Source organism: Maniola hyperantus, chromosome 24 (genome assembly GCF_902806685.2).
Source record: "Maniola hyperantus chromosome 24, iAphHyp1.2, whole genome shotgun sequence".
Taxonomy (NCBI): domain Eukaryota; kingdom Metazoa; phylum Arthropoda; class Insecta; order Lepidoptera; family Nymphalidae; genus Maniola; species Maniola hyperantus.
In genome coordinates, this window is record NC_048559.1 from 9,147,782 (window position 1) to 9,161,331 (window position 13,550).

General features: G+C 40.0%; 1 protein-coding gene and 1 long non-coding RNA gene across 2 annotated transcripts in view; one reads left to right on the forward strand and one right to left on the reverse strand.

Annotated features, from left to right (window-relative positions):
- Oamb (Octopamine receptor in mushroom bodies) overlaps positions 1–13,550 on the forward strand; it is a 98,098-nt gene that overhangs the window by 82,538 nt on the left and 2,010 nt on the right. The window contains exons 3-8 of the mRNA XM_034981260.2: positions 988–1,130; positions 5,550–5,786; positions 6,726–6,945; positions 11,593–11,752; positions 12,321–12,600; positions 13,279–13,496. Of these exons, the coding sequence (XP_034837151.1) occupies positions 988–1,130; positions 5,550–5,786; positions 6,726–6,945; positions 11,593–11,752; positions 12,321–12,600; positions 13,279–13,496 (1,258 nt within the window). The remainder of the gene's footprint in view (positions 1–987; positions 1,131–5,549; positions 5,787–6,725; positions 6,946–11,592; positions 11,753–12,320; positions 12,601–13,278; positions 13,497–13,550) is intronic.
- LOC138404065 (uncharacterized) lies at positions 7,083–8,257 on the reverse strand. The gene is made up of 2 exons (XR_011238168.1): positions 8,223–8,257; positions 7,083–7,669 (listed from the first exon to the last, which is right to left on the reverse strand). It is a non-coding gene; the product is annotated as an uncharacterized lncRNA (long non-coding RNA).

A 13,550-nucleotide genomic window follows, 5' to 3' on the forward strand; every position in this document is an offset into this window, starting at 1 on the left:
GGACTACCTTGTTAATTGTATCTGAAAGATGAAGCGACGAACATATAATTATAAACAAACACAGGCTAAATGTATCTATAAAATGTGTACCTACACAGCATTTGCAAAATATCTTGACAAATAAAAAGAACTTAGCTAACTACTTAACTAAACAAATAACTAAGTTACTTAGGAGATGAACCCACCGTAAAATGATAAGAGCGTTTTTTTTAATGCAGTAGCTGAGTCATGAAATATGTCGATGCCAGGTATGTTTTTTGATATTTCGTTAAATTTTGCACATATACGCATAATTGGGGCTTGATTATTTAGTACTTACCTATATATAAAATAAATAATAAAATATTGATGATAGCCTAGGTGGTAGACGTCAGCGTGGAAGTACAGGCACCGATCCCAGGCACACACGTACCTCTAATTACCTACTTATCGCAGTAGGAAACCTGCATGCCTGAGCGTTCTCCATAATGTTCTCAAAGGTGTATGAAGTCTGCCAATCCGCACTTGACCAGCGTGGTAGGTTCCCTTCTCATTGTGAGAGGAGACCTGAGCTCAGTAGTGAACCGGCGGTGGATTGGTGATGGTGCTAATGTATAAATGTGGTACTTGAGCTATGAGTCTCATATAATATATTATTATGGGATAAGAAATCTCAGAGTCACACAGCGGGCGATGGAGAAAGCTATGCTTGGAGATTATCTACATGATCAAATCAGAAATGAGGAGATCCGTAGGAGAACTAGAATAACCGACATAGACTGAGCTAAATCCGTTTAGCACACGTTTAACAGTTAAATTTTACTTAGTGCAGTACACAATTTCTTAAAAATCAAAATGGCGGACTTTAGAATTAAAGAAAAACTGAGATTTGTTCATCTATTGGGTGCCGGTCGTCTACTGGACCGGGAACCCGACCTAGTTTTATGTATCCATACATAATATAACACTTATAATACTCAATAAGCATTTTGTTTTATTTGTCACCAGGGAACTGTCTGGTGATAGCGGCGGTGCTGTGCTCGTCGAAACTGAGGAGCGTCACCAACCTGTTCATCGTATCGCTCGCCGTGGCGGACCTGCTGGTCGGGCTGGCTGTGCTGCCCTTCTCCGCCACCAGGGAAGTGTTCAAGGTAATATCTTATTCTTATGACGGTTGCCACAATTGCAAGCAGATGGCGCTCCTCTCTCGTACGAGGAAAATAGATCCACAATCATACATCAATTGGATACGAACCCAAGCCTTGACCACTCACGCTGCTCTCACTAGATGGCAGCACGGGTGGCATCCTCGAAAGTGAAAGGAGAACACGTAAACCTGAATCGCACTACCAGAATTTTCTACAATCTGCAGTATATATAGAAGCTTCAAGACACAACCGCCGGCCGAGCTGGCGCTACCGAGCACAACCAACCAGGTGGGAGATCTCCCTTCGGTACGGTCGAGCCTACACACTGCTCCCGCACATGCTTGCGTGTGGAATGCGTTTACCTAGAAGATGCCAAATCAATCTTGATTTAAAGATACTCAAGTGGTACATGGCAGGAAACACGGAAGAGCGCGCATTAATGCACAGCTCAAACTACTGGACTGAAATTTGGCATGCAGTATATTATAACGTAGACATCCGTTGAAAAAGGATTTTTCAAAACTCAGCCCCTAAGGGGGTAAAATAGTGGTTTGAAATTTGTGCAGTCCACGCGGACGAAGTCGCGGACATAAGCTAGGTTTGATGTAGGTAAGCATCTACCGTTGTATCGGGGTCAGATGTTGTAATGAGTTTTTTATTGCCTACCCTCGCCGTAGCATTCAGCTTTCAAAGTTTCCCATTAAGAATACAATATTGATGGTTTTTGGTAATTAGGCTTTGATATCACGCAATGGTAGTTATTTATAACTTTTTATTTATTTATACCTAACTAGAAAGAATTAGTAGGTATGTACTTGGACATCAGATTGCTTATTGTTCCGCGCTCAAACTTCAAGACTCGATGTCTGTCTGACTCTTCATCATCATCATCAACCGATAGACGTACACAGCTGGGCATAAAGCTCTTATAGGGACTTCCACATGCCACAGGCTCCCAGCGAGTTGTCTGATGTCGTCCGCCCACCTAGTGGGGGGTCTTCCTACGCTGTGTCTTCCAGTGCGAGGTCGCCATCCCAGCACCTTGGGACTCTAACGTCAACGCACCGGAAGACGCAGTGTTAGAAGACCCCCCACTAGGTGGACGGACAACATCAGATGAGTCGCAGGGATCCGCTATCCCACAAAATACCTATGTCCAGCAGTGGACGTCTACTGGTTGATGATGATACCTCCCACATAAATCTGTTTAATTTGAATTCCAAGCAAAGTCAATGTACAATCTATAAACAGCAAAAGCATCAAAGATTTAATCACCTCAGTTTTGCCCGGAGCTTCAAAACAACATTAAATTCTATAGAAAAGTCATATTTACTCGTAACTACGAAGTTCAAAGAACTAAGTAGACTAGCTCGTTTGTAGTTATCTGTTAACATCAACTATATTTTTGACTACAGCTTCAGGCGTTCATGGCACTAAGTACTTCATTGCAGCTTTAATAATATATTTTGCGCTACATTTAAAAATGTGTAAGTCAAATAAGTCAAACAAAATTCCATATTCTGATTTTATTTGTTTCCATTAACATAAATAAGTAAATTAAATTAAACTAAATTTACAGTTTAAAAAAAAAGCTAAAACTAAACCCATCCTAATAAATGCTAAAATAGTAAACATTGTTTTTCCGTCGCTTACAGCAATTGGGATACTCTCAAAAAGGCTACAAAAAGGCAGAACAAATATTTTGTAGGTAAACTAATTAGTTGGGTATTCATTAATAATAATCATAGTACCTACAAAACTGAGAGGTAGTTCTAAAAATAGGATCTTACTTATATAATATTACTAGCTTACTCCCGCGACTTCATCTGTCTGCATGCCAAATTTCAGCCCGGTCCATCCAATAGTTTGAGTTTGATAGATCAGTCAGTCATTTTCGTTTTATATATTTAGAGATTTCGAAACACAATAATTGTTTAAGCTTTCTTTAAGAGCGCGCTTTTAATATTGTTTTGTAAGTATTTGATACTTATTTTGTTACAACCCTTGAGATGCAGTTTAAGCTTGGTAGCGGGCTAACTTGGTCGGATATGGCAGTTTTTTTCATAAAGTTACCTGTCAAAGCCATTTAGTGATATTTCCTATGCATTACGATATGTTACGGTGGGTGGGTGTCACTGTTTATCCCAGTCTCGCCACAAACCGACCGGCTCATCTATTCTGCTTGTATTTTCAGCCATGTAGACGTAATTATGACTGTAATTCAATTTAAGCGTGGCGCCATCTGTCGACTTTGTGTTACCCCTACTGTAAAAACTCGAATCACAAGTACCAACCCCCATTAGACAGCTATCCCTAGCCACATACCATTATTAGCACGGATCTCCTCTCTGAAGGAGAAGGGTTCGCCGTTTGGCCATGGTCCACCATGCTGGCCAAATGCGGATTGGCAGACGTCACACACCTTTGAAAACATTATGGAGAACTCTAGGCATGCAGGTTTCTACAAACTATCGTTGGACAAAAAACCACGTCATTTTATTACTACAGTCAAAGACCCTATTACTTAGATCAGAATATATAATACAGTACCAGAAAAGAAAAAAATATAAGGTACACCACAATTGTTTAGTGAACACTGAACAGACTTTACATTTTACATTTAAGAGTTTACAACAACTGTAAGCTTTCGCAATCGCATTATAAACGTTAAAGTTTACTCGGTCATTCCGATCGTCCCTTTTTACGTCCTCGGCATTTACAATAAAGTTACATCTGGTATTCGCATCACGAACGAGCCTTGTGGTTTACCTGGCGACTGGGGCCCTGCGCCATTTTGTGTACTACCTAATTAAATAATTTTATTCTGCTCTAGCACTGACTGACTGACTGCCAACGCACAGCTTTAATCACTGTGTGTAGAAACATGAAACTTTGCACAGTTGGTAGTTATATTATACATATACAGCATACAGGTAGGTAGATACAGTATGTTTGTTTCGTAATTTTATAATTGATTTTTTTTTTAATTATTTTAAAATATTCTGACTGTACTAACCATGTCTTATATGGATCCCTGACCTGCAATAAAATGATTTATTTTTTATTTTATAATAACATCATAAATGAGGTAAGTAGGTATGTATAGTCTGCGACAGGTTGAGATGGCAAATGGGATATGAGCTTACCGGAATGTCATGGACATTATCTATCCCCATTGGTGCAGCACAACCTCACACTTATACTTTTATGGTTTTTGCGACAAATTCAATTTAGTAACACATGGTAGGGGTATGCCCTGATTGAACGTTTGCTCATCAGCTGTTCACAGTTACTACTACACGATCTCCTAACATATAGTCCAGTCAAATTAGACATTCAAGGTTACATTCATTCGCATAGAGCTGAAAATTTGTAAGAATATTCGGAACACCATTATAATAAGGTAAAGTGAAAAGTCCCCATCGATTCGACATTTGCAAAAAAGATATTCAAGGTCAAAGTTCACAAATATGGGTTTTTGTTGCACACTCTTTATAAAATATATTTATATTTAAAATTCTACTTGCTCTTTTAGCATAAATTAATACCGTAATCCATTTAGTGTATTAAACGTTGAACGTAAATACGAAATTTTATTGAAATTGGTTTTAACACTGGTTTTTCTCCTAATGGTCGTGTAAAAAATGCGTATTTTGGGAAAACTTCGCAATTTTTTTTACTACGTGTTCCCTAATTTCATCAGCTGAGCAAGCTGCAAGTATTTACCATGCAGCTTTTAGTACGAGTAGGTAGGTGGTATGCTAAGATGAAATAGTTCACCGGAAGATGTTTGTATGAATTGAATAGTAAATGTAACTGCTATCTCTAGTAATACATGTTTCCTCAGCTCGTCGCCTGATCAAGCTGCAAGTACATATTTAGTATTTACCTGCTATGTCGCTAGTACATAGTAGACTAACATGAAGCGTTCACCGGAAGATATTGGCGCGGCCGTTAAACTCTAATGGAAGCAAGATAATATCAGATACCTATTCTAAAATAGATCCAATACACGATTTGGGTTCTGAAAACTCTAGTGGAAACTATTTGATTAGGTAGGTATCTGAGATAAAAGTAGTATACTATGTAGAGTATATGTAAGTCCCGCAAATTGCTATTGCGCTGGAACCATGTCTCATTAATATCGAAATGACTTCATTTGATTTCAGCCGAAATAAAAATATACCATCAGCTCGAAACTTCAGTCTGGTGTTGACGTCACTAAAATGGCGGCCACGCGCATTAGCAATTTGCGTTATTCTAAAGTTATTAAATCCAATTGCTGAACCTCAATTGCTTGCCTACCTCATGAAAATATAATTAGTTGAGAAAATTAACCAAAGTCCTGTACTTGGTTATTGTCAACAGCTTAAAGTTCATGAAAATATTTTCCGTTTCAGAAAATCTTATATTATCTTCCAGATATGGATCTTCGGAGACGTCTGGTGTTCAGTCTGGCTGGCAGTAGACGTGTGGATGTGCACGGCATCCATCCTGAACCTCTGCGCAATCTCCCTCGACCGCTACGTGGCAGTGACCAGACCAGTCAGCTACCCCAGCATCATGAGCAAGAAACGAGCCAAAGCGCTGATAGCTGGGCTGTGGGTGCTGTCCTTTGTCATATGCTTTCCTCCCCTGGTTGGATGGAAGGACAAAAAAGTAAGTAAACTGAATATGCCACATGATTTCTGTTCTTGTTGTAATGCTCCGCTGATCGTAGAGGACTACCTATAGCCGTTGATTCCGATAGTGGAACCAAATTCCTTCATGTCCCACTACACCCCTGACACCAGTGATGGTGCAAGTTGCACTGCTAATAAAAGTATACAGCTCTATGGAGGGTACTCATCGTATATCCATTTGGTTGCGCAACCATGCGAACACCAGGTAAGATATTAAGCTGTATACCTACATTTTTTTTTTGGTAGCGCGACCTACTTGCGTCTGCACTGATGTCCTAGTGAGATAGTGCCCTAAAGGAGTTAAGTAGGTACAATGAGTTCTCCCTCAACAGAATCATGAGCAAGAAGGTAGGCAAAGCACTAATCATTGACTTGTCGTTGCTAATCTTTCTAAACTTCCTTCCTCTGGATGGAATAAGTGGCATAGATTTTTAATTATCATCACTAAACACCAGGTGAGATTGCAGTCAGGCACTTGTATCTGGATAAATAAAGTAAAAATTCGGAACAACCACAATCCTTTTGTACGAACTATGTGCCCTGCCCATTGCCACTTCAGCTTCGCAACCCGTTGAGCTATGTCGGTTACTCTAGTTCTCCTGCGGATCTCCTCATTTCTGATTTCATCACGTAGAGAAACTCCAAGCATAGCTCTCTCCATCGCCGCTGAGCATCGTACAACCGATTAGACGTTGGGGTCCCGACCTCACACCGGAAGACGCAGCGTTAGAAGACCCCCCACTAGGTGGACGGACGACGTCAGACGATTCGCAGGGAGCCGCTGGATGGCTGCGGCGCAAGACCGTGGCGTGTGGAAGTCCCTACAAGAGACCTATGTCCAGCTGTGGACGTCTATTGGTTGATGATGATGATGATGACAATCTTTTTTAACGAAATGTTTATGTCTCATCCCCAGCCAGAAGAATCGGATCTCAAAGAAGGCAGGATAATCAACCCACCGTGCCCTTGGACTTGCGAGCTGACCAACGATGCTGGCTACGTGGTCTACTCGGCGCTCGGATCCTTCTACATCCCCATGTTCGTGATGCTGTTCTTCTACTGGAGGATCTACAAGGCTGCAGTTCGCACTACCAAGGCGATTAACCAGGGGTTTCGGACGACCAAAGGTGGTGTAGGTACGACTAAATTACTTTTTATTTAAACTTGCTTATGCCCGCGAATTCGTCCGTGTGAACTTCACAAAGGCCATTGCCCAAGTGACTATGGGACTCAGTATCGCTACCAAATAAGTTGTCCACTAATAAAATAGAGCTTAATTTTTAGGATAGTTTTATTACATTTAATTACACATTTAAAAAAAATCTAAACCTCCGGATTCCGCAGAAATATGGTGAAGAACGACCTCCGAAATTAGAATTTTCGAAACTGTTAATTCGCTGCTAACTTACGTTTTACTGAAATATTTCGCTTTATTAAATATATTTCTAAAGAAATCTATATTATAGAAGCCTCAATAGCTCAACAGTTAAAGGTGTGGACTGAAATCCGAAGGGTCGCCGGTTCAAACCCCACCTGTCGCACTACTGTCGTACCTACTCAGGTGGCACAAGCTTGACGCTTTCGTCCTACGTCGGCAACGATGCGGCAGCATTCTATAGAACGCGACAGGTCAAGATGACAATCGGGGTGACGTGCGGCTGTGCGGAGCATCCCCAGCCTCATACCCCGATTGCCATCTTGACCTGTCGCATACTATGGGTATCCGCTAGCTGCGCTCTGGCATTGGTAGCACACATATAGGCACCGCGTCTAGCCGTGACGTGTAGAAGGCCTCGCGCTCACGTGGAACACCTAAGCCCGCAGCGATGCACGCGGCGTCATGCCACAGCGAGGCGTCACCTATACAGAATACATAACTATATGTTAAACATTGCTTTTAATCAGTTAATTAAGTGAATTGAATGATGATAAGATAGGTATACACACCTCTAACTTGTGTAAGTTATGTGTGTTTTAAGCAATTAAATATCACTTTCTTTAAAGGTGAAGGAAAACATCGTGAGGAAACCTGCATGCATTCACTATACTGTCCTGAAAGATGTGTGAAGTATGCCAATCAATCCACTTGGCCAGCATGGGAGACTATGGCCCTTCTCACTCTGTAAGGAGACCCATGCCCTGTAGCGAGCCGGTGATGGGTTGATCATGATGATGATTAAGTAATTACTAGTTACAAATCGAAATAACACACACAGAATACATAACTATATGTACAGATAATAAATTGCAACATGTACAGATAATAGTTCATACAGTACAGATTGAATGTACATAGTATAGGTACTATGACTGGTAAAATACAGGTATTTAAGCGGGTAACATATCTGCATATGCCACTTCATCTGTATAGGCTGTCTAATGGGTAAGTAGTACTTTTCATTATTATACATACCAAGTGTGCAGAAATCCAACGCAGAATAATATTTCATTCCTCAGAGTCTGAAGGCTGTGCGAGGACGTAGAGATATGACACATGCATAACTCGCACTCTGTGTCCAAATAAAGCAGCAGGTGCTAGCCCGGCTCGGAGAGCTTTTTGTGATGAACCAAAACACTCCATGCAAATGACATGTTCATGTGAAATCTGTCAAATCATATATTTACAATATTAGATAATTTCAAAAGCATTTGCAATTCTTCTTTGATCAGTTAATTGTTTTTAATCAGTTAATTAAGTGAATAATGATAAGATACAACGACTCACACAATCAACACAACTCAACTGTTAGTTATGTGCGTTTTAAGCAATTAAATATCACTTTCTTTAACGGTGAAGGAAAACATCGTGAGGAAACCTGTACGCTTGAGTTCTCCGTAATGTTCTCAAAAGGTGTTCTAACCACATTTCACGACAGTTAGGTTACTTCTAATAAAACGTCGAGGCTTCGACATCACGCAAATAGCTCTAATGTAGCCCTATTTTCCATGATTTACCGTTTTCACGTCACCTTAACCTATTATTTGACATATCGTCGATTCAGAATCAAGCCGAGAGCTTCCTCACTTTAGTTCACTCTGCCCTAACACTCTTATAAACCAAATAATTATTTATTTATTACTTACCTACTGGTGCAGGTGAATTCCAAGATCCAAAAGTCAAAGAGTCCCGGAAGGAACAAATTACCACACCGACATGATGGATTTTCCATAACATAATATGTGTATTATCTATGTCTACAACTAACTAGGCGTCTGTAGATTCCTAGATCACTTTGTCTAATTATTAAATAGTGATTAAACAAAAATAAAACAGCAGTAATAGTGTTCTGTGCTTTAGCTGAACAACCACAGAGAACGAATTAAAAACAAACAATTTATTTGACATTAGGGATGTCATATCGATCCGATATCGATTTTCAAAGAATCTATTTTTGTGACAAGAAAATCGATCTACGTTCCGATTTTTGCTTCTTTATTTTAGATTGAGTTCACGCAAACAGAGTAAAAAAGAAGCAATATAAAAATAGTAAACAACTACTAAAATAAAATAAGTACATATATTAAACATACTACACATGGGTAACATTGGTATAATATTATTTAAAAAAAGGGTTTTAGAATATGATTAGTACCTAATTATTTGATGTCATTAAACAATTTACAGCATGTTTTACCTTTAATTCAATTGAACTATTTAATTAAAATATAGGTATCGAAAAAAATCGAAGATTTATTTTTGCGAAATAAATATTCCAGACCTCGATTTTTTTTAATCCGTTCCTCAGATTTCGATTCGAATCGATCTAAAAATCGATCTTTTTTTTGAAGAATCACCATTTAGATTTGACATTCGACAACCTCTCGATTACGGTGAAATTACAGCTACAATGTCGCGATCGCAATCACCTATTTGTTGACGCTCACTATTTGCTACAATGCATTGCAATATGAATATTATAGTACCTACGCGACAGGTTGAAATGACAATCGGGAAGGGAACGCAACCCGCCCCCACCCCCCGTGTTTAATCGGTGCGTGCGAATGCGGGTGGGTGTGCGGGGCGTCCCCTCACCTCATACCCCGATTGCCATCTCAACCTGTCGCGGACTATAACATAATAATTCTATTACTATTGTAATAACGACAGGGGCTCGATTTTGTTTCGATTTTGTTAATTAATGTCCGCTACAATGTAACGATCTCAATCACTTCTGATTGGTTGAGGCGTGCTTACTGTTGCCTATAATGCATTTGCATTGTTGCAACAAGAATACCAAAAATTCAGCCAATCACAACAATTATTGCGATTGTAATAAGGATTGATGCATGAAAGTAATAATCGGAATCGCAAGACGTCATCATAATCGACCTAAGCTTATCGATTCCTTGATTCGCGTCACTACATGTTTTGCTAATGTCAGGAAAATGAACAAAACAACTACTTTTATTTCGGTCAGTTTCTAATTATACGGCTGTTTTTTTATTTCGTAACATTTTAAATGTTTTTTTAAATTAAAAACAGGAATTACTAATTTCACCATTTCGGTGTACAGCTATATCTATAGCGATACCAGTGGTGGGCAGTCTCCTTTCAAACTCCTATTTCAGCCCCTTAGGGGTTGAATTTTCGAAAATCCTTTCTTAGCGAATGTCTACGTCATAATAGCTATCTGCATGCCTTAGCCCGATCCGTCCAGTAGTTTGAGCTGTGCGCTAATAGATTAGTCAGTCAGTCAGTCAGCCTTTCCTCTTATAAATATTTAGATGATTGGTGGGAATTTTTTACAATATTTATGAGAGTGTTTTACCTACACTTCAAGGAAATTTCTGAATACTTTTAAGGTATTCAGTACCCGTAGTACAAGATTTTACGTCTCACCAAACGAAACCAAATTCGAGAGTCGAAATACTTCCGCGTTACAGTAAAATGGACCTAAACAGCCTTGAATTGAAGTCAAATATTCAATGCCACTGATTTTAATTTCGCAATGTTTCCGCTTGGAGCGCTGGCTGTAGAAGTGTAGACAAACTTGAGCTTTAAAACAAGGCGTTTAAGATCCAGTTTACTGTAATCCAGTTTACTATTTCGACTCTCGAATTTGATTTGGTTTGGTGAGACGTAAAATCTTGTACTACGGGTACTGGTATTTAGGTTTGTAGCCTATCAAACATTATTATTAAGATGGTCATATTACCTAGGTACCTACTATACTTTTTTATGTAAGTAGTTTAAGATATAAAATTGATGACATCAGAGAGGGTCAGAAACTCATTTACATGACGGACAGTTTATGTAGTCGTTACTCGTTAAACGGTATAAGTCATCTTGAAGGCTCTATGAATAAAATTATTACGGAGTATTACTTTTGATGAGGCTGTTATCGTGATGCATGGACGAGGAGATTGTCCAGAGAATAATAAATAATACAGAAAATAGGAAATCTCTTGAAGTAACTTTGCCTGGTCCTAGCATTTACTTAATATCTATTTTGTTTTATAAATCTGCTATCTCCTTCTAAAGGTCGATGTGCATTACTTTCTACCCATACCCATACAAAAGCAGTGGATCCGTTGCTTAATTGCAACGAGATTGAAGAACAAACCGTACATTAGCTTTTTATCTAATAAAAGTACCTACTTATAAGTAATATTGACGTGAAACAAAATACATATATAGGTAGTAAGTAAAAATAGAGTTTTTAATCTATGGCACTGAGTATCTACATCTTGATAAAAGATGGTGGTCTCTAACCAGCTGTCTCATTTGGCGGCCATTTCAAACACTGTTCTGTGTTTGCTTACAAAAATGGTCTGTGTTACAGGTAGGGGCCTGGGCAGTAGGTTTGATGACAACCGCCTGACGCTGCGAATACACCGAGGCCGGGGCTCCGGGGGCTCGAGGCCCCACGGGTCCCCTCTCTCCAATGCGTCCAACCACTCCACCAGCACTTCCCTCAGCGCCTCACCGGAGAGGCTGAGGAGGTTAGTATTCTGTTTTTTTATTGCAAGAAAATGTGTGCGCTTGTTAACAATCATGCAATAATCAGCAATGATGAGCTCTATGTTGGAGCTTGCCTAGAAGATGCCTATTCACTCTTGCCTTGGAGGTATTTAGGGTATACGCTGCAGGAATCAGCATCATCGTCAACCGATACTACTAGGCAAAGCTCCCCACACTCCACGTTCTTGCATCACCTGAATCCCAGCAGCTCCCTGTGATTCATTTGATGCCGTTTGTGCACCTAGTTGGGGTTCTTCCAGTGCTGCTCTCTCTGGCGCCAGGTTGCCATTCTAACACCTTGGGACCCCAATGGCTACCGGTTTTTCGAACTATGTCCCTGGCCATTCCCACTTCAGCTTCGCAACACGTTGAGCTATGTCGGTTACTCTAGTTCTCCTGCGGATCTCCTCATTTCAGATTTGATCACGTAGGGAAACTCCAAGTTTAGCAGCTCTCTCTATCGCCCGTTGAGTGACTCTGAGCTTTCTTATGAAGCCCATAGTTAGTGGCCATGTTTCAGACGGTCCTTATAATTGGTTTTATTTTCAGACACTCCAGCGCAAGACGAGCACACGAAAAGGTCAAAATCTCCGTCTCCTATCCATCATCAGAGCAGATCTGTCCAGCCCACGAGAACTCCAGATCCCCCAGCCGTTCACCGAGTCCCTCCCTCTACGCTGTTCACTATGAGAGGGATGGGAGGGAGTTAACAGAGAGTCGGTTGAAAGTCAGGCACTCACATCACTTGGCTCCGGGACCCTTGTATGATGAATATGATGACAACAAGCCCAGAACACGGCGTATGGGGAAGAGGAACATTAAAGCACAGGTAAAAAAAAAGTTCTTAGAAACTTTTTTACTTTATAGACCAGTATTTGTCTGTTATCACATTAGCAGGTGAGTGATGCTAATGGTGCAGCTTAAGGTGAAACTAGAAGATGCCTGTTCACTCTTGATTTTAAAGCATATTTATTAGTAGCTCATGAGCGCGACTTCATTCGCAACAGGTTTTTAAAAATCCCATGAAAACTCTTTGATTTTTTAGAATAAAAAGTATATCTCTACTCCAAATTTTGGTCAAATCTGCCCAGTAGTTTTACGTGAAAGAGTAACAAACATACACACACACACCCACACACGCATTCATATAAACTTTTGCCTATATAATATTAAAGGAATAGTGTAATTAAAATGGGAGCTGGAATTATTGGAGTGGTAAATTAAACTACCTGACGATTCAAAAGCACTTGTAAAAGTTTACTTGAATAAAAATATATTCTATTCTATTCTATTCTATTCGAGCTACTTAGCAGGTTTAAATTAAATTTCTGGAGCAATCAGTGTTGCAAAAACGTCTTCTTTATTTTACTGTTTCAGCGATATCTAATAAGACTAATTCATTATTTTAATCCCGTCCTTCCGTTCATCTCTAATAGGCATTGCTGCCATATTTCCTCATTTGATTGACTGACTACACAACATTTAAAAAACTGTTCTTAAATTCCAGGTGAAACGTTTCCGAATGGAAACCAAAGCAGCAAAGACTCTGGGCATCATCGTGGGTGGCTTCGTGTTCTGCTGGCTGCCATTCTTCAGCGTGTATGTAGTGCGAGCCTTCTGTGGTGACTGCGTGGAGCCTATCATCTTCTCTGTGCTGTTCTGGCTGGGCTACTGCAACTCTGCCATCAACCCGTTGATCTACGCTCTGTTCTCGAAGGACTTCAGGTAAGGGACAGCTGTCCTGGTGACTTCAGCGTGTATGTAGTGCGAATAAAAAAT